This window comes from Macaca nemestrina, chromosome 3, assembly GCF_043159975.1.
Source record: "Macaca nemestrina isolate mMacNem1 chromosome 3, mMacNem.hap1, whole genome shotgun sequence".
In the NCBI taxonomy this organism is placed as follows: Eukaryota; Metazoa; Chordata; class Mammalia; order Primates; family Cercopithecidae; genus Macaca; species Macaca nemestrina.
This window is the reverse complement of record NC_092127.1, coordinates 157977419-157997640: the sequence shown is the minus strand read 5'-3', so window position 1 is coordinate 157997640 and position 20222 is coordinate 157977419. Positions and strand designations below refer to the sequence as shown.

The following is a 20222-nucleotide window of genomic DNA, read 5'->3' as shown; positions in this document are numbered from 1 at the left end:
CAATCATTAGTAGTCCTGATTTAATCCTCTGTTAGTTCCACAGAAATAATACATTTTATAAATATAATCATCAGAAGAAATAGCTTGAAGCATCTAGAGAACTCATTCAATAAATTTTTGTTGGGAAGCTACTATCTATATGCCAGATAACTAGGGCAGGCAGATTCCAGGTAAGCCCCAAAGATATATAAATGAATGAGACAGTTATCCTAAAGGACTTCACAATCTGAAATGAAACATAAGCCTTTTCTTATTTCTTATTCTCTTTCTTTATTGTATTAATATATCATTATAGTCCTTAAAAATAAATTTAAAGTCTTTTTTTTTTTGAGATGGAGTCTTGTTCTGTTGCCCAGGCTGGAGTGCAGTAGTGCAGTCCCGGCTCACTGCAACCTCTGCCTCCCAGGTTCAAGCGATTCTCCTGCCTCAGCCTCCCAAGTAGCTGGGACTAGAGGCATGCGCCACCACACCCCACTCCTTTTTTAAATATTTTTAGTAGAGACAGGGTTTCATCATGTTGTCCAGGCTGGTCCAAACTCCTGACTTCAGGTGACCTGTCCACCTCAGCATCCCAAAGTGTTGGGTTTACAGGCGTGAGCCACCGCGCCTGGTCTCCTTTCTTATTCCCCTATTTTTATAGTCCTATATCAACAGTCTTTTAAAATATTGCAATATTATTCACAAATACTTTCTGAGCTCATTAAAGCTAGACATTATCTATCATCTTCAGGATACAGAATACTATGTGGACAAAGACTTCCCTTTTTTTTTTTTTTTTATTTTTAAGACAGAGTCTTGTGCTGTCACCCAGGCTGGAGTGCAGTGGCATGATCTCGGCTCACTGCAACCTCTGCCTCCTGGGTTCAAGCGATTCTCCTGCCTCAGCCTCCTGAGTAGCTGGGATTACAGGTGTGCCACCACGCCTGCCTAATTTTTGTATTTTTAAGCGGGGTTTCACCATGTTGGCCAGGGTGGTCTCAAACTCCTGACCTCAAGTGATCTGCCTGCCTCAGCCTCCCAAAGTACTAGGATTATAGGCATGAGCCACCACACCTGGCCAATGGACGAAGACTTTCCTTTAGAGAAAAAAAAAAAAAAAATCATGAGCCCAGAGTCTAGGCATTTAGTTTTGGATTACATGTAACCTTGGAGAAGTGTGGCTGCCTCTGCCTCAATGACCTCATTGGAAAATGAGGATAGCAGGCTCTCTAAAAACTAACACATGAATGTTATGATGCTCTGACAAAAATGAAAGTGCTCTGAAAAGTCTAAAACTTAAAGGGAATAGGAATTATTTTTGAACTAATAGTAAGTAGTACTAACTCTCTTCTCTTGATGAGATTATAACCCAATGGGAGACTAAATAAAGGAACCAAGTGAAAATAAATCAAAACTTGAAGATTGAGTTGAGGTATGAAAAGCAGGAGGAAAAAGTTGTTTATATGCATGGAACAACTTAGGGCAAGAGTTAGATGTAATGGTGTACAGAAAGGCAGACAGCTCATGATGTAGGGTGAAACTGGCTAGAGATGGGAGATGACCAGACAGCTTCCTCTGATAAAGGAGCTTTGAAAACAACAGTTGAAAACTGATCGCTACAAAATAATTCCTGTCTGGCATTCAAAAACAGATTATTTTTAAATGTCCTTTCTGCAGAAAATTCTTCTATTACCATTCCAGGCTCTGGTCACCTAAAAATTAGACTAAGTAACTCATTGATTTTTTTCCAGGTACCTAGCTACTCCAAAATATTTTCTTTTTTTTTTTTTTTTTTTTTTTTTATTTATTTATGCCTCTACTCTAAGTTTCTGCAAGTTTAAATAGCTTAAATAGGGGATGGGTAGGTAAATCATAGAAGCTGCATGCATCAATTTCTCTGAAATTATTAAGGAGGTCAAAAAGAAGAGACTGAATTTTTTTTTTTTTTTTTTTTGAGACAAGGTCTCCTGTCACCTAGGCTGGAGTGCAAGGTACAATAATGGCTCACTGCAGCCTCAACGTCCGGGGTTCAATCAATCCTCCAACCTCAGTCTCCCAAGTAGTCAGGACTACAGACACATAGCACCACGGCCAGCTAATTAGAGACAGGGTTTCACCATGTTGCCCACACTGGTCTCAAACTCCTACGCTCAAGCGATCCGCCTGCCTTGGTCTCCCAGAGTGCTGGCTGGGATTACAAGCATGAGCCCTTATGCCCAGCTCATAAAGATCTTAAGTCAAATAACACTGTCACTCAGCTTCCAACTGGTGATAGCTATATCATTACACACAGAATATTTGAACAGATGGTTACTAGGACAATAAGATGTAAGTTGCTTTGGTTCAAATAGTGGATTACTAGAGTTTAATCTCAAGTGTTGGTTCTGTTTTTTTCATTATAAAGCCACATTATGAGGTAAAGATGTCTGTTGGTTAGCCTGATAATCTAACCAACATATGCCAAGTTACAAACAATTAATGTAAAATTCATTTAGAGAGGAGATGCCTGTAAGTTTGCAAACTGATTTTCTTCATCTCACCTCTGCCAACCACTGGAAACAAGAAATAATGATAATATGAAATATATTATCATTACATGTGCTTTCATGTTACCAGAATTTCCTAGTTCTTTTTTTTTTTTTTTTTTTTTTTTGAGACAGAGTCTCGCTCTATTGCCAGGCTGGAGTGCAGTGGTGCGATCTCGGCTCACTGCAACCTCTGCCTCCCAGGTTCAAGCGATTCTCCTGCCTCAGCCTCTTGAGTAGCTGGACTGGCACACCACCATGCCCAGCTAAATTTTGTATTTTTAGTAGAGACAGGGTTTCACCAAGTTGGCCGGGATGGTCTCGATCTCTTGACACCCACCTCGGCCTCCCAAAATGCTGGGATTACAGGCATGAGCCACTGCACCTGCCCATTTCCTAGTTCTAAATCTCAGAACTTTGTTTGAGTTTACTTGTTCAATGACTTGAAATGACATATTTGATCAGATGATTATGGGGTTTTGTGAACTGTTAGATAAAGTCACAACCAAAATTCAACTGGACAACTCTATACTCAGCAATGTTGAGGCTTAATATCAATGGATTTACTATTAAAGTATGATGAAACTTTTATATAGACAAGAACACATTAAAATTCACACAGCAAAGGAAAATACTTACAGAAATAAATACAAGATCAGCTTCTTTGATGGCATCATCAATATTGGTAGAAAAAAATAGATTTTTTCCTCGACAGGATTCTACCACTTCTTTTAGTCCTGGCTAGAAAGAAAAAAGACATATAGCTTGCCAGTGATATGAGATAACCTAATAGTATAGAATTACATTTGTTAAAGGGGATGGTAACATTGTAATTTAGAGGTCTAGGTTGTGCTCAAATTACCTTTGTGGAAAAGTTAAGGATCATATACCAAAGGCCATAAGTGCACATCTCATTTTTTAAATAGGGACAGGGTCTCACTCTGTCACCCAGGCTGGAGTGCAGTGGTGCAATCTCAGCTCACTGCAGCCTCTGCCTCCTAGGCTCAAATGATCCTTCCGTCTCAGCCTCCCAAGTAGCTGGGACCACAGGAGCCACCAGGCCTGGCTAATTTTTGTATCTTTTTTTGGTAGAGATGGGGTTTCGGGGTTTCACTGGGTCGTCCAGGCTGGTCTCAAATTCCTGGGCTCAAATAATCCTCCCATCTCAGCTTCCCAAAGTGCTGGGATTATAAGAGTGAGCCACCATGCCCAGCCTATTTTATTTTATTTTATTTTATGAGACAGAGTCTCTTTCTGTCACCCAGGCTAGAGTGCAGTGGCATGATCTCGGCTCACTGCAACTTCCATCTCCCGGGTTCAAGCAATTCTCCTGCCTCAGCCTCCCAAGTAGCTGGGATTACAGGCATGCACTACCACACCAGGCTAATTTTGTACTTTTAGTAGAGATGGGGTTTTACCATGTTGGTCAGGATGGTCTTGAACTCCTGACCTCAGGTGATCCACCTGCCTTGGCCTCCCAAAGTTCTGGGATTACATGCATAAGCCACCACACCTTGCCTATTTTATTTTTTGATACAGGGTTTCACTCTGTCCCCCAGGCTGGAGTGCAGCTGCATAACAGCTCACGCAGCCTTGACCTCCCAGGCTCAGGCAATCCTTCCTGCTCTTCCTCCTAAAGTGCTGGGATTATAGGAGTTAAGTTACCATGCCCTGTCTCATAAGTATACTTTAGTAAATAAAGCAAAATGGAAATTGCCATTAAACTTGCTACAATCAGAAGAGCAGCTCATTTAATGCTTTGTCATTGTTTACCATGTGCCTTACTCATAAGAGTTAACTATTAACTGTGAGTATCAACACAATTTTCAGAAAATTCAAGGTCCTCTTTGATTTCAAGCAAATATATGATTTTGCATTGTCATTATGAATGCACATTTTTACTCCCAATAATTCAGGCCAATACAACTGGCTGTGAAAGTCAATTTACTCCATATATACTTAAATAAATATACATTTTTCTAAGTCCTTTTGCAAGGAACCCTTTAATTTTTAAAAAATTCCCAGTTTAACAGGAGATATATTTATGTTAAGAATATGGAGGGGTATAAAACCACTTAACAAATATTCTTAATTCAAGCCTAAATCTGATTGGACCTGTACCTTTAGACCTAACTACCAATTTACATTAAATAAAGAATAAGTTGAAAAACTCCAAGGAACCCAACCAGCAAAATCTAGACTGAAAAATTTCTTTTTTTTGAGACAGAGTCTTGCTCTGTCACCCTGGCTGGAGTGCAGTGGCACCATCTCGTCTCACCGTAATATTCACCTCCCAGGTTCAAGTGATTCTCATGCCGTAACCTCCCAAGCAGCTGGGATTACAGGCGCACACCACCACACCTGGCTAAATTTTGTATTTTTAGTAGAGACGGGGTTTTTACGTGTTGGCCAGGCTAGTCTCAAACTCCTGGCCTTAAGCGATCCACCCACCTCAACCTCCGAAAGTGCTGGGATTACAGGCATGAGCCACTGTGCCTGGCCTAGACTGTGATAATTTCTAGCCAATAAACAAACTGGTTTATTCAACCAATAGATATTGCTTGAAGCCCAACTATTGTGGGCTACCAGCCTGGGCAACATGGCGAAATCCCATTTCTATGAAAAAAATTTTTAAAAATAGCTGGGCATGGTGGCGCGTGCCTGTAGTCCCAACTATTCGGGAGGCTGAGGTAGGAGGATCACTTGAGTCCAGCAGACGGAGGCTGCAGTGAGCCAAGATCGAGCCACTGCACTCCAGCCTGGGCCACAGAGCAAGGCCCTGTCTCAAAGAAAACCAAAATTATCTTTTAGAGATACATGATAAAGTATTTATGGATGAAATTATAAGTAATCAGCATGGTGGTAGTTGGGAAGGGAGACTGGCCATGTAGATAACTGGTGAAACAAGATGATAGACACATAGAGATTCATTGTACTATTATCTTTAATTACATGCTTGAAATCTTCCATCATAAAAAGCAAAAAACAGACCTAAACCACTGAAGCTCACTCTTAGGGGAGAAACTTCAAACAATATCCATCCATAATATTATGGATGTTTAGAAAACTATATCTATAGCAAAGTGAAAGCCCCTTCAGGGGCCATAGGTCTGGCATTACATATAGAGGCAACTCCCTTTTCTTCAATGGTTCCAAGGTCTCTTAACATAAGTAACTGGAGGATGTGAAAAATGTACATTTGAATTTCCATTAGTTTGATTAAAATAACGGGACAAGCAAAATATATGAACCACTGCAACCATAAATATGATGTCACCAATCACAGTAACAGGTTTCCTTGGTTATTTTGGCTAGATTCTAGAAAATGAGGGAAAAGTTTTATAGAGTCGGGATTTGCAGAGAATAGAATTTAATTCAGTCCCGTGTATAATCTCCTAATATTTAAAGTTACTAAAATTAGAGCAATGCAGAATTCATATACATATAATAAAACTTCAATAAAGACTTACATAATTTTACTAAAATCAGTGGGATCTTTGTAGATCTCCAAAACGGATGCAGAAGCAGTTAATAATATAGGTTCTATCTGTTATTAGGTTCATTATGTAATTATCATAATTGGTATATAGAATGTATATGGTACTTTTAATGGAAGAACTCAAATTCTTTCACAGGGTAAAATTATCCTCAGTAAAATGAAAAAAAAAAAGGCAAATTATCCATTTTTTTTCTTTAAAGTAGTTATTAATTTTTTTTTTTTTTTTTTTTTGAGATGGAGTCTCTCTCTGTTGCCAGGCTGGAGTGCAGTGGCGCGATCTCGGCTCCCTGCAACCTCTCCTCCCACACTCAAGCAATTCTCCTGCCTCAGCCTCCCCAGTAGCTGGGATTACAGGCGCGCACCACTACACCCATCTAATTTTTTTTTGTATCTTTTTTTTTTTAATACAGACGGGGTTTCACCATGTTGGCCAGGATGGTCTCGAACTTCTGACCTCAGGTGATCCACCTGCCTTGGCCTCCCAAAGTGCTGGGATTATAGGTGTGAGCCACCACACCTAGCCTACACTGTATTTTTTAATGAACAAAGTTTAAAAAGCAATATCTATTCAATAAATATGGTAACACAAAAGGATGTGTTTTACCTGTTAAATATTAACAGAATCTACTATTTTCTCAGTAATTCATGTAATGAGAGAAGAAAGAACATTAACAGTAAGTCAAAGCCCACTGTATGCCCTCTCCGAGTCACTATTGTTCCCAAATTACCATCATGCTGACTTCTATAATCATAGATTAGTTTGCCTATTTTTGAACCTTATGCAAATGGAATTATACAGTATGTACTCCTTTGTGTCTGGCAACACTACTTTTGTAAGATTTTAACCATATTCTTTTTTTTTTTTTTTTTTTTTTTTGAGACGGAGTCTTGCTCTGTAGCCCGGGCTGGAGTGCAGTGGCCGGATCTCAGCTCACTGCAAGCTCCGCCTCCCGGGTTTAGGCCATTCTCCTGCCTCAGCCTCCGGAGTAGCTGGGACTACAGGCGCCCGCCACCTCGCCCGGCTAGTTTTTTGTATTTTTAGTAGAGACGGGGTTTCACGGTGTTAGCCAGGATGGTCTCGATCTCCTGACCTCGTGATCCGCCCGTCTCGGCCTCCCAAAGTGCTGGGATTACAGGCTTGAGCCACCGCGCCCGGCCTTAACCATATTCTTAAGTGCAGGAGTAGTTTCCTTGATTTTCAACACAGTAACAGTATTTTGTTGCAGTATTATACCATAATTCATGTAGCCATTCTTTTTGTTTGTTTGTTTGTTTTTTAAGATGGAGTCTCACTCTGTTACCAAGGCTGGAGTGCAGTGGTGCAATCTCAGCTCACTGCAACCCCCACCTCCCAGGTTCAAGTGATTCTCCTGCCTCAGCCTCCTGAGTAGCTGGGGCTACAGGCATGCGCTACTACACCTGGTTAATTTTTGTATCATTTTAATAGAGACAGGATTTCACCATGTTGTCCAGGCTGGTTTAGAACCCCTGACTTCAGGTGATCTGCCCACCTCAGCCTCCCAAAGTGCTGGGATTACACTCATGAGCCACTGCACCCAGCTTCATGTATCCATTCTATTGCTGATTAATATTTAGGTTGTTACTTCTGTCCTTTACTGCACATATGTATGCATCTTTGTTGGATATACACTTGGAATTGCTGGGTCACAGACTAATAGTTTTTTTTTGTTGTTTTTTCGAGAGAGGGTCTCACTTTGTTGCCCAGGCTAGAGTGCAGTGGTACCAACAGGGCTCACTGCAGCCTCAACCTCCTGGGCTCAAGTGATTCTCTTGCCTCAACTCCTCAAGTAGCTGGGACCACAGGCACATGCCACAATGCCCAGTTAATTTTTAAATATTTTGTAGAGACAAAGTTTCACTATATTGACCAGCATGGCGTCGGCCTCCAAAAGCGCTGGGATTACAGGTGTGAGCCACCGCGGTTGGCCTTTAAAAAAAAAAAGAAAGAAAAGGAACAGGGGTCTTGCAATGTTGCCCAGGCTGGGCTTGAACTCCTGGGCTCAAGCAATCCTCTCGCCCAGCCTTCCAAACTGTTGGGATTACAGGCGTAAGCCACTGCGCCTGGCCTTATTTTCAGCTTTAGTAGATACTGTCAAACAGTTCTGCCAAGTGACTGTACCAATTTATATTCTTACCAAGCAGAGCATAAAATTCTAACTGCTAAACACTTGGTATTGTCAGTAATATTATTTTAACTATTCTGATGGGTATCATTATTCTTATTTATTTATTTACTTATTTGGAGACAGAGTTTCACTCTGTTACCTAGGCTGGAGTGCAGTGGTGCGATCTCAGCTCACTGCAACGTCTGCCTCCCAGGTTCAAGCAATTCTTTCACCTCAGCCTCCTGAGGTGCTGGGCTTACAGGCATGCACCACCACACTTGGCTAATTTTTGTATTTTTGGTAGAAACAAGGTTTTGCCATGTTGGCCAGGTTGGTCTCGAACTCATGACCTCAAGCGATCTGCTCACCTCGGCTTCCCAAAGTGCAGGGATTACAGGTGTGAGCCACTGTGCCCAGCTGTATTTTTTTTTTCTTTTTATTTGGAGATGGGGGTCTCACTATGTTGCCCAGGCTGGACTTGAACCCCTAGGCTCAAGTGATCCTTCTGTCTCAGCCTCCTGAGCTGCCAGAACTAAAAAGCCATGCCACCACGCCTGGCTTATTTGTGAAGACTAGAATATACTGCTGGCAGAATTCATTACTGAATGTTTGGATATAAGTATGGCTTACAGGGTTTCAAATGACTTGCAACCCTGTTATCAATATCAGCATTACAGAACTCTCCATCAAGTTATCTTTCCAAAACATTTTTTTAAATTACCCTAAATCGAATATAGTAATATATATATATATTCTTTTTTGAGACGAAGTTTTGCTCTGTAGCCCAGGTTGGAGTGCAGTAGCGTGATCTCAGCTTACCACAACCTCCACTTCCTGGGAATAAGCGATTCTCCTGCCTCAGCCTCCCAAGTAGCTGGGATTATAGATGCGCGCCACTGCATCCAGCTAATTTTTTATATTTTTAGTAGAGACGGGCTTTCATCATGTTGGCCAGGCTGGTCTTAAACTCCTGACTTCAGGTAATCCGCCCGCCTTGGTCTCCCAAAGTGGTAGGATTACACTTGTGAGCCACTGCGCCGCCAATATTTCAATCCTAAATCTGATTCAGATATAATAAGTAAATCTGTGTTTTTGAGTGACTACTACTCTATGGGTGCTTTTTCATAGATTCCCATATCTTCTATTCCTATAGATAGCAGGCAGACCTATCTTAGAGATAAAACTGGATTGAGACTTTCCTTCTAAAAGTCTAAGGCAACTAAAGTCTATGGTTGATAACAGTCATAAATAAATAAGCTTTGGCTGGGTGCGGTGGCTCACACCTGTAATCCCAGCACTTTGGGAGGCCGAGGAGGGGCGATCACCTGAGGTCAGGAGTTCGAGATCACACTGGCCAACATGGTGAAACCTCATCTCTACTAAAAATACAAAAATTATCTGGGAGTGGTGGTGGGCACCTATAATTCCAGCTACTAAGGAGGTTGAAGCAAGAGAATTGCTTGAACCCAGAAGGCAGGTGTTGCAGTGAGCCAGGATCGGGCCACTGTACTCCAGCCTGGGCAACAAGAGCGAAACTCCGTCTCAAAAAACAAACAAAAAATAACCCAGCTTTTCTTGGGGAAAAAAACAAACATATTAATATTAGCTAGAAAATGCTACCATCAAATTTTCAAATGCTTTCCTGTTGAGTTTCAAAAGCATAATATGATGAACTCTTTTTACAGTGAAATATCAAAAATAAAAAAAAAAGGAAACCAGATAGCTCAGTAAAATAGTTAGAAGCATATTTTTCTAAATTCTGTAAATTCACAAAAATTTTGAAATTCCAGTTAAAAAGATTTGTGGCACCAAACTCTAAATATGAAAGATGCCATTTATCCATCTAAGGTTTATGTGATGTTAGTATAATAATCCAAAAATATATTAAACTTATATTAATATTATAAAAGTTTTATTTATTTTATTTTTACAGGATACCACTTTTTAACTTTATTATAATATGGTAATGATACTAACAGACAAGATTGGAAAATAGGGAAGGCGGCCAGGTGCAATGGCTCACACCTGTAATCCCAGCACTTCGGGAGGCTGAGGCGGGTGGATCACCTGAGTTCAGGAGTTCAAGACCAGCCCAGCCAACATGGTGAAACCCCATCTCTACTAAAAATACAAAAATTAGCTGGGTGTGGTGGTGGGCTCCTGTAATCCCAGCTGCTCAGGAGGCTGAGGCAGGAGAATTGCTTGAACTTGTGAGGTGGGTGTTGCTGTGAGCTGAGATTGCATCATTGCACTCCAGCCTGGGCGCCAGAGCAAGACTCTGTCTCAAAAAAAAAAAAAAAAAAAAAATGAAAACAGGGAAGAGAAAAAATTAGCCATAATCTCACTGCACTAATACAACCATTCTGATAGACTTCTTTCTGGTCATTTTTCCTACCCACATTACCCAAAGTAATGTGTTCTAATGTCCATATGTTTTGTATCCAGATTTTTTTCATTTAATTTCTTATCAGTTACAGTTATAGATTTTATATTAATAGTGCATATAAATTATTTAATAAAGAAAGTAAAAAAACAAAGAGCATAAAAACACAGAGTTGTTTAATAAGCTTACCTCATAAATAGGAAGTGTAGGAGAATTCCATGCATTGATTCTTGATTCATTGACATCAACAACCGTTACCCTGATTTCAGGACACATACGAGCAATGACACTACAGGTGGGTCCTCCAACATAGCCTGCACCGATGCAGCAGATCTTCTTAATTTCAAACATGATTGTACTAGAAGGAAAAAAGTAAGACTGTTCTAGTATTGAAAACAGAAAATTCAAAGAAATCATATTGTACTTTATAAAAACTGTCAAGGTGACAGATACCTGGAAAGATTTCCTAGATTCACTCTGAGGAATTATGAAAATAGTGATTTAAAAAATAACATTCCAATTGGATGACCTAGCCTGTTCTCAGCTGCACTAGCATGAAACATATGGAAATAATCACAGTAACTGATATTACTGAAAGGGAGCCACAAAGATTATAATGACCTAATATTTAGAAAGTAAAGAATCAAAGCAAAACATTCCTTAGAGCTATAATACACTAGGACAACCTTGATTGCTGACCGAAAGTTCCAGGATGAACATAACTGTACAATTTTTGCTTAAATAAATGCTAGTGTACAAAGATGTGTTTATAACAGGTTTAGATTACAATGATATGGAATAAGATTAGTTCCACAGTCCAGAATTGGCCTCTGAGATTATATGCCCTACACACTACTTTGGCTTTCAAAGTTTACTTTTAGGTACTAGGCAATAATCTTAAACTCCATTTCAACTTTAATCAGAAACCATAAGGTGGTTAAAGAAAATGTAATTTCTGTAATTACCAAAGCTGTTACGCAGATTTTTTTTCTTTCCAGTGCCAGCAGAAAAGTGGGTTACACAGATTTTGATAGATTTTCAAAAGCATTAGGTGAACTGATTCACACTAATCAACATGGCAAGGAACTGATTTATACATAACTATGCTCATTTATCTGTTATAAGGAGAACTGTCCAACTGATCAGATTCTTAGAAGCAAAGAATGCTTTTGCCTTGCCAAGACCTCAGACATCATCTAATCTAACCCACTCAGATTCCAAAGAAAAGGAAAATGGTAATCACAGAGTTTAAGAATTTTTTAGTGTACTCCTGTATGGATCAGAGAACACACTCTGGAAGGCTGGCCTAATTTGAAGCCCTGGCAAGAAGAATATCCTTATTATGAAAAAAGACAAATCATATACTTAAGATTATCCAATTCCTTTTGGTTTGAATCTGTATTAAACAATATTCTAAATTTTCATTTAGTTCTCTGGATAGATTTCCCTACTAGAAGAAAACGAGCTGACTAATCCATGTAAGCATCCTGGACTGTTTGTAGCCTGTGTTAATAAACCACTAATCTGGCTTATACATTGATCTTTAGTGGTACAGATATCAACTCATGGAGTCTGATCCCTCATGACTTTTTTTTTTTTTTTTTTAAATGAGACAGAGTCTTACTCTGTCGCCAGGCTAGAGTACAATGATGTGATCTCAGCTCACTGCAACCTCCGTCTCCTGGGTTCAAGCGATTCTCCTGCCTTAGCCTACCGAGTAGCTGGTACTACAGGCACACGCTACCACGCCCAGCTAATTTTTGTATTTTTTGTAGAGATGGGGTTTCACCATGTTGGTCAGGATGGTCTCGATTTCTTGACCTCGTGATCCGCCCGCCTCAGCCTCCAAAAGTACTGGGATTACAGGCATGAGCCACCCTGGTATTTATTTTTTTTGAGACAGAATCTCACTTTGTCACACAGGTTGGAGGGCAGTGGCATCATCTCGGCTTATTATAACCTCCACCTCCTGGGTTTAAGTGATTCTCGTGCCTCAGCCCGCCAAGTAGCTGGGACTACAGGTGCATGCCACCACACCAGGTTAATTTTTGTATTTTTAGTAGAGAAGCGCTTTGCCATGTAGCCCAGGCTGGTCTGGAACTCCTGAGCTCAAGCAATCTGCCTGCCTCAGCCTCACAAAGTGTTACGATGACAGGCATAAGCCACTGTGCCAGGCCCCTCATGATTTTTAAAAAACAATGAAAAGAAATAGAATTGGCCGGGCTCGGTGGCTCAAGCCTGTAATCCCAGCACTTTGGGAGGCCGAGACGGGCGGATCACGAGGTCACGAGATCGAAACCATCCTGGCTAACACGGTGAAACCCCGTCTCTATTAAGAAATACAAAAAACTAGCCGGGCGAGGTGGCGGGCGCCTGTAGTCCCAGCTACTCGGGAGGCTGAGGCCGGAGAATGGCGTGAACCCGGGAGGCGGAGCTTGCAGTGAGCTGAGATCCGGCCACTGCACTCCAGCCTGGGCGACAGAGCGAGACTCCGTCTCAAAAAAAAAAAAAAAAAAAAAAAAAAGAAATAGAATTTTGGTAAAATAGTAAAAATGGACAGAATTTTGAATCGTATGATTCAATTAAATAAAGCAGGCCGGGCACGGTGGCTCAAGCCTGTAATCCCAGCACTTTGGGAGGCCGAGGTGGGTGGATCACGAGGTCAGGAGATCGAGACCATCCTGGCTAACACGTGAAACCCCGTCTCTACTAAAAAAAATACAAAAATTAGCCGGGAGCGGTGGCGGGCGCCTGTAGTCCCAGCTACTCGGGAGGCTGAGGCAGGAGAATGGCGTGAACCCGGGAGGTGGAGCTTGCAGTGAGCTGAGATCCGGCCACTGCACTCCAGCCTGGGGGACAGAGCGAGACTCCGTCTCAAAAAAAAAAAAAAATAAATAAATAAAAATAAAAAAAAAATAAAGCAATATTCTTAGCCATATGAAATAAATTTTTAAAAATTATTTATTCTGGCCGGGCATGGTAGCTCACGCCTGTAATCCCAGCACTTTGGGAGGCCAAGGAGGGTGGATCACCTGAGGTCGGGGGTTCAAGAGCAGGATGATCAACATGGCAAAACCCCGTCTCTACTAAAAATACAAAATTAGTGGGGCATGGTGGCACCTGTCTGTAATGCCAGCTACTTGGGAGGTTGAGGCAGGAGAATTGCTTGAACCCGGGAGGCGGAGGTTGCAGTAAGCTGAGATCATGCCATGTTGCACTCCAGCCTGGGCAACAAGCATGAAACCCCATCTCCAAAAAAAAAAAAAAAAGAATTATTTATTCTGAGTAGATAATGTTCATATGGTTCAAAATTAAATCTTTTGTAACAAGGTATACATGAGAAGTTTCACTCCAACCCCTTCCTTATCTACTTTGCTATCCCCTACTTTGCTTCCACACAAGCAACCCGTTTTCTTGTACATCCTCCCAGCTACAAGTACATATACATATATTCTAATAATTTTGTTTTTCTAAATGCAATAGAATACCATACATACTATTAACACCTGGTTTTTTTCACTTAATTAAACCCAGCATATCTAGAATACCTAAAAAGTAGAATCTCAAAGTAATGTTGGACCAGAGGATCTTTTAGGGTTACCATTTAATCTCCTAGCCCAAAAGTTATTAGGGCAGCCTTTACCCTTAATCTCAACCAGGACAGGTTCTGCTAACACATTTATTAAATGAGAATCAGTGTCTACTCGTTCTAGTTCCTGGACTTAAGGAGTTCAAAGTTTAAGAAGGCACAGCCAGGCTAACAGTGATTGCTGCTGCTCCCTGCTGTATCCTTGACTCCTAGAATAGCAGCCTCTCAATGATTATTAATTGAATGAATGAGTAACTCTCCACACAGGCCTCTCTTTTTGAGATGAAGACTTCTGTGTAAACAGCTTTAGTTCAGATTGCCGATCATAGTATTTTTGCAGTAATTGACCAGAATACTATCAGGTTCTTTTTTTTTTTTTTTTTTTTTTTGACACAAGGTCTCACTCTGTTGCCCAGGCTGGAGTGCAATGGCACAAGCTGGGCTCACTGCAGCCTCCGCCTCCCAGGTTCAATCGATTCTCCCACCTAGCCTCCCAAGTAACTGGGACTACAGGTGTCCGCCACTATGCCCAGCTAATTTTTGTATTTTTTGGTAGAGACGGGGTTTCACCATGTTGTCCAGGCTGGTCTCAAGCTCCTGACCTCAGCTGATCCACCTGCCTCAGCCTCCCAAAGTACTGGGATTACAGGCATGAGCCATCGCACCTGGCCAAGTTCTTTTCCTGAGTTACCTAAAGAACTTCAGCATGTTTCCCCGGAGTTACTTCTTATCTGCCTTGATTGTGAGACCACATTTCAACTTGCTTTACATACATCAGTTGGGTTAGACTACTGATGGCCGGTGAACCTGTATCATAGAACTGGATATGTTTTACACAAGCTTTATTTGGGGTATTCTCACCTTGCTATTTCCCATGAAATACGGCTTATAGATGACAATGGGAAAATCAATGAAGAGGCTGATGTATGATCTGTGCAAGTCCAAATAAATGGTCACTTGGAAGTTTCAATAAAATCTTCAATAAGCTTTAACATGGAGTTTGACATAGTGTTAGTGACACATCTCGCATGACACAGATGTCTTCCAATTCCATTTTCTCTTTTTTTTTTTTTTTTTTTTGAGACGGAGTCTCACTCTGTCACAAGGCTGGAGTGCAGTGGCACCGTGTTGGCTCACTGCAACCTCCATCTCTTGGGTTCAAGCAATTCTCCTGCCTTACTCTCCTAAGTAGCTGGGATTACAGGCACCCACCACCATGCCTGGCTAGTTTTTATATTTTTCGTAGAAATGGGGTTTCACCATATTGGCCAGGCTGGTCTCGAACTCCTGATCTCAGGTGATCCACCCACCTCAGCCTCCCAAAGTGCTGGGATTAGAGGTGTAAGCCACTGCGCCCAGCCCCATTTTCTATTTCTACTTTTATGTACCCTCTGGCACTCTTATTCTGCTGTCAGAGACATGAGAGTGTCTCCTTATTAAATGGGTTATTTTGAAATGAGTTTTTACCTCTGTATTTTGGGAGAGTCACAACAAACCAAACCATTCCAAAACTACTCTTCATGTAAAATTTCATAAATTCAAATAAACATTTCAACCCAGAAGGGGTCACTAACAAATAACAAATGCCCTACTACAATCTAAACAGAAAATAATCCTTCTAGCCCCAGCTCTCCACAGCATACTTTGCATAGGTACCCAGGAGCTAACGATAGGCATTATAGTTGGATACATCAGCTTCAAACATTTTAATCATTTCCAGAAATTAAACAGTAAAAGACGCCTGAACAGAGAAAAATATTTAATCAGTAAGAAAGCCGGTATTAATTTTATGTCTAAGGGTTATCATGTAAAGCTGTGGAAGTAAACAAGAAGGAAGATGGATTATGCTTATCCAGTTAATAGATTTTGTTAGAAAAACGAGTACAGCAATGGGAGAAGAAATGAGATCTTTTCAACCAGGGTTGTCTATCCCTTACCTTAAACTGGATCCTGGCCACTAACAAGCACATCTCAGAGCAGACAGTCAGCTCTTTGATTTCCAGAATCCCCCTGAAGAAAGACTACTGTTCTCCATTTCTTAGGGGATTTGAAGAAAATCAAGGGTTCACTGTGTCTTTGAGGACTGTCGATAGACAACTACTGCTCTGTATGCCCATGAATAGATCCCTACCAGCGAACCCCTCTTTTCTCCATACTAGAATTCATAACCCTACTAAGTTATCTTCCTGTATATTTATAGGACGTATAATTTTTCAAGATCTCACACAAACATGGTCTCCCGAGACACCCAGGAAAGGCCTTCCCCGACATCAAACAGAGTAATTCTATGGTGTGGGGGTCCAACAATGGATTCCAGGACATCCCAGATACATATCACGATAGTCTCAGGATTTTGCTTTCAAGAGGGCTTTCTGGCTTCGTTTCTGTTTGGTTTCTTAAGAGAGGCGGCAAGAGAAAAGCAGGAGCCCCTCAGGTGAGCAGACTCTTAAACACAAACAAAAGACTACGATTCTGCGGCCAAAATGTGGTCCCCAACGAGAGAACCGCTTCCTGTGGTGGGCGTTCGGCTTTGGAGGCGGCAGGGAAATCTCATCCAAGTCAGGAAAGTGGGTAAAAGCAGAAAGAGAAGGGGCTGGAAGACTCGCGAGTCTTGAATAAGAAGCCCAGGCTACCCCATCCCTAGGACAGCAGTTCCAAAATGCGGTTCCCGCCCTAAAGCCCAAAGAGACGAAGGTCGTGAGTCGGGAAGCCCGGGACCCAGCGCAGCGAGCAACCGGGAGCAGCGCACACCCCAGCCCCGCTCCCTCCACATCCCGCCCAGACCTGGATCATCCCGCACGGGCGGCGGGGCCAGCCTGGGAGCGGCGCTTACCCACTTCCCAGCAGCAAGCGCAGGGACCGCTCTTATCCCGATCGTCCGGACAGCACCTTCCTATGGGCCGCGCTGCCGCAGCTTCTCCACCCGCGCCCAGCTCCGTCTGAGCTCCCTCTCGGCGAACGCCCCTCCCTCAGGCTGCCACGCGCTACACTCCTGAGTCCCGGGCCTCAGCCCGTATTTAAAGGCTTCTGCCTGAGAAGGCGGAGGCTTCATTCCCCCGCAGCCAGGCCCTCCTGGACTCTGCCCTCAGCCGCTTTCTAGCTCCCCCTCCCACTACACAAGGCCCAGGGCCGGGTCCCTATTTCCTACAGGGCCCAGGGGCGGGGAGACGGGGGCTGGTCCTGGCGGGGAGGGCCTGCCCCGCCCCTGACCGAGCTAGGCAAATCCGCTTGGGCCAGCTCAGCCGCTCCGCCCCTACCGCGAGCGGCGCTGGGCGGGACTGCGTGCGTGGCGTGTCCGCTGGACCAGGGGACTGGGGCAATCGGAGGTGTAGGCCCTTTGCTCGCCTACCCGGAGGTCGTGGGTAGCGGAGGGGTCAAGACTTGTTGTCTAGCAGCCGTCTCCCCGCCGCCCTGTCCTGGCCGAAGCAAAGGCCGCGTGCGGTCCGCGTCTGCCAGGCTTCAGGGCTGCGCGGGTACTGGGTGGGTGGTGGGCCGGGCGACCGGAAGATCCTGGCCGCCTTTCCGGTCGCCTCAGCACCCTGGAGCGCAGCCCTCGGGTTTCGGTCCCCTGGACTCTGCAGGTCGGTCCCGGTGGCGGATTATCCTCGCCCACAACCTCGAGGCCCCTGGGTCAACCACGCCTTCCGGGCCGGCAACCCAAGGTTTAGTCAGATTCCTCCAGACCCATCGCTTCTGGGAAAGAGGCGCCTCCCGTCAGGAGGATGCTGAGTTCCTCATGACTGGACCAGTGAGTGTCCACTCCCTGGTCCCTGGCGGGAGAGGCGGGACCCCCACGCCCTCCCGTTGCTCTTTGCAGAGATGTTCCTCAGGCCCAGTCCGGGATTTGGGATGTCTGTGCATGCTGTGGAGCAGAGAGTATGCAACATGTAAGTGCCATGCGTGAGGAAGAGTACAATTAACCTATGGAGTCTGCTCATTTTTAATATGGAGGGCATTTCTGTTCCTTTCTTTCGCCACTTCGAGGTCTTTTTAACTAAACCTCAAATCTAAGATATAAGAAAAAAAAGCCAGGCATAGTCATGGCCTTTTATTTCCCTCATTAAGGATTACATCAGGTGACGTAAGCCATTTTAACATACATCATGAAGAAAATGATTAGTAATTTATAAAGGCACATTAAAATACCATATAAGTCACGGTTTTCTTGATAGGATCATGATGGCGACTTCAAGAAAGTCGTTGAATGTGGATGAAACAGTTTGCTGTGGATTGTAGCACATGTAGCAGGATATGTAGGCTGGCTTGTTGTTTGTTTTGAGACGGAGTCTCCCTCTCGAAGCCCAGGCTGGAGTGCAGTGGCGAGATCTCCGCTCACCGCAACCTCCTCCTCCCGGATTCAAGCGATTCTCCTGCCTCAGCCTCCCGAGTAGCTGGGACGACAGGCTCCCACAACCATGCCCGGCTAATTTTTGTATTTTTAATAGAGATGGGGTTTTGCCATGTTGACCAGGCTGGTCTCAAACTCCTGACCTCAGGTGATTCGCCCGCCTCGGCCTCCCAAAGTGCTGGGATTACAGGTGTGAGCCACGGTGCTTGGCCAGTAAATATGTAGGCTTTCTACATTCTATGCAGTTCAGTTCATTCATCCAACAAATATTTAATGCCTGTTGTGTGTCAGACGTTATCCTAAAGGCTGAAGATACAAAAGGGATTAAGACTCAATTCCTTTGGCCGGGCACGGTGGTTTACGCCTGTAATCCCAGCACTTTGGGAGGCCATAGCAGGTGAATCACCTGAGGTCAGGAGTTCCAGACCAGCCTGGCCAACATGGTGAAACCCCCCCCCCCCGCCTCTACTAAAAATACAAAAAGTTAGCCGGGCAAGGTGGTGGGCACCTGTAATCCCACCTACTCAGGAGGCTAAGGCATGAGAATTGCTTGAACTCGGGGGCCGGAGGTTGCAGTGAGCCGAGATCGCACCACTGCCTTCCAGCCTGGGGAACAGAACGAGACTCCGTCTCAAAAAAATAACCAAACAAGAAAGACTTATTGCCTTCTTGCAAAGCTGACAGGTTGAGTGGAAGAGATATATAAAGTAATTGCAGTACATAAGTGCTATAGTAGGGCATCTTTTTGAACTTGGGACATATGTAGATTTAAGTTATCTAATACAATTTGCTTTGTAATAAAAACCACTTATCTATGATTAGTCCCTTCATTTTGAATTCAAAATTTTTCTATTTAGTATTCACCTCACTTTTTTTTTTTTTTTTTTTTTTTAGTATTTTGGTAGAATCAGACTCTTCAAAATGGTTAATAGGATTTCAGAAATTAAATCAATTATCAGTGCCAGCTAGAATGGACCTTTGGATTTAGGACAGCGGTTCTCCAAAAGTGAGCTGGGGACTGTAGACAATCTCCGTAGTTCTTTCTGGGATCCATGAGGTCAAAACGTTTTCATGTGTTGCTTGCTTTTTTAACTCTTTTCTCACAAGTGTGCAATAAAGTTTTGTGGAGACTATAATGTGCTATCAAAGCAGATAGAATTAAGCTGTTTTTTAAGTCAGATATTAGAGATTACAAAAATGTAAAACAATGACAATCTTATTTTTTGTTTTTAAAATATAGTAATTTTTCATTTAAATATGCTATTTATGTTAACACGTAATGGGCTTATTGTCAATTTTAAGGAATTAATCTTTTATATATAATCAGTTTTCATATTTAATATGGTAAATACCAATAGTTACAATCCACATGAAAAAAATTTGTTTGACTCTTCAATTTTTAAACATGCCAAGGGGTCTTGATACCACAAACTTTGAGAACTGCCAAGGTAGGCTAGTTATTTTCAAATCATGTTTCATGGAACCCTAAATCCTCTGGTAGTGTGTAAGAAATCTGTGAGGATAGAGAATTTAAAAAAAAAAAAAGGAGTAGGAAGTTAAAGACAAAGCTCTGGGTCCCCACATCTCCCCATCTTCCTCTAATGGCAGTTCAACTTTTCTCTGTTTATCTGGGTTTTTTTTGTTTTGTTTTTGTTGTTGTTGTTTTTTTCCTTGAGACAGTCTTGCTCTGTCACCCAGGCTGGAATGCAATGGTGCAATCTCAGCTCACTGCAACCTCCATCTCCCAGGTTCAAAAGATTCTCCTGCCTAGGC

At 42.7% G+C, this 20222-nt stretch overlaps 1 protein-coding gene across 2 annotated transcripts in view; it reads right to left on the bottom strand.

Moving 5' to 3' along the window:
- The window catches only part of LOC105487965 (UDP-glucose 6-dehydrogenase), a 29548-nt gene extending 12315 nt beyond the window's left edge, over positions 1-17233 (bottom strand). The window contains exons 1-4 of one of the 2 annotated variants that reach the window (XM_071093711.1): positions 16935-17233; positions 14963-15087; positions 10702-10870; positions 3144-3245 (exon numbers count right to left, since the gene is read on the bottom strand). In XM_071093711.1, the coding sequence (XP_070949812.1) occupies positions 3144-3245; positions 10702-10863 (264 nt within the window). In that variant the 5' untranslated portion in view covers positions 10864-10870; positions 14963-15087; positions 16935-17233. The remainder of the gene's footprint in view (positions 1-3143; positions 3246-10701; positions 10871-14962; positions 15088-16934) is intronic. The other variant, XM_071093710.1, reaches the window with a different exon arrangement.
- Positions 17234-20222: the final 2989 nt, after the last annotated feature.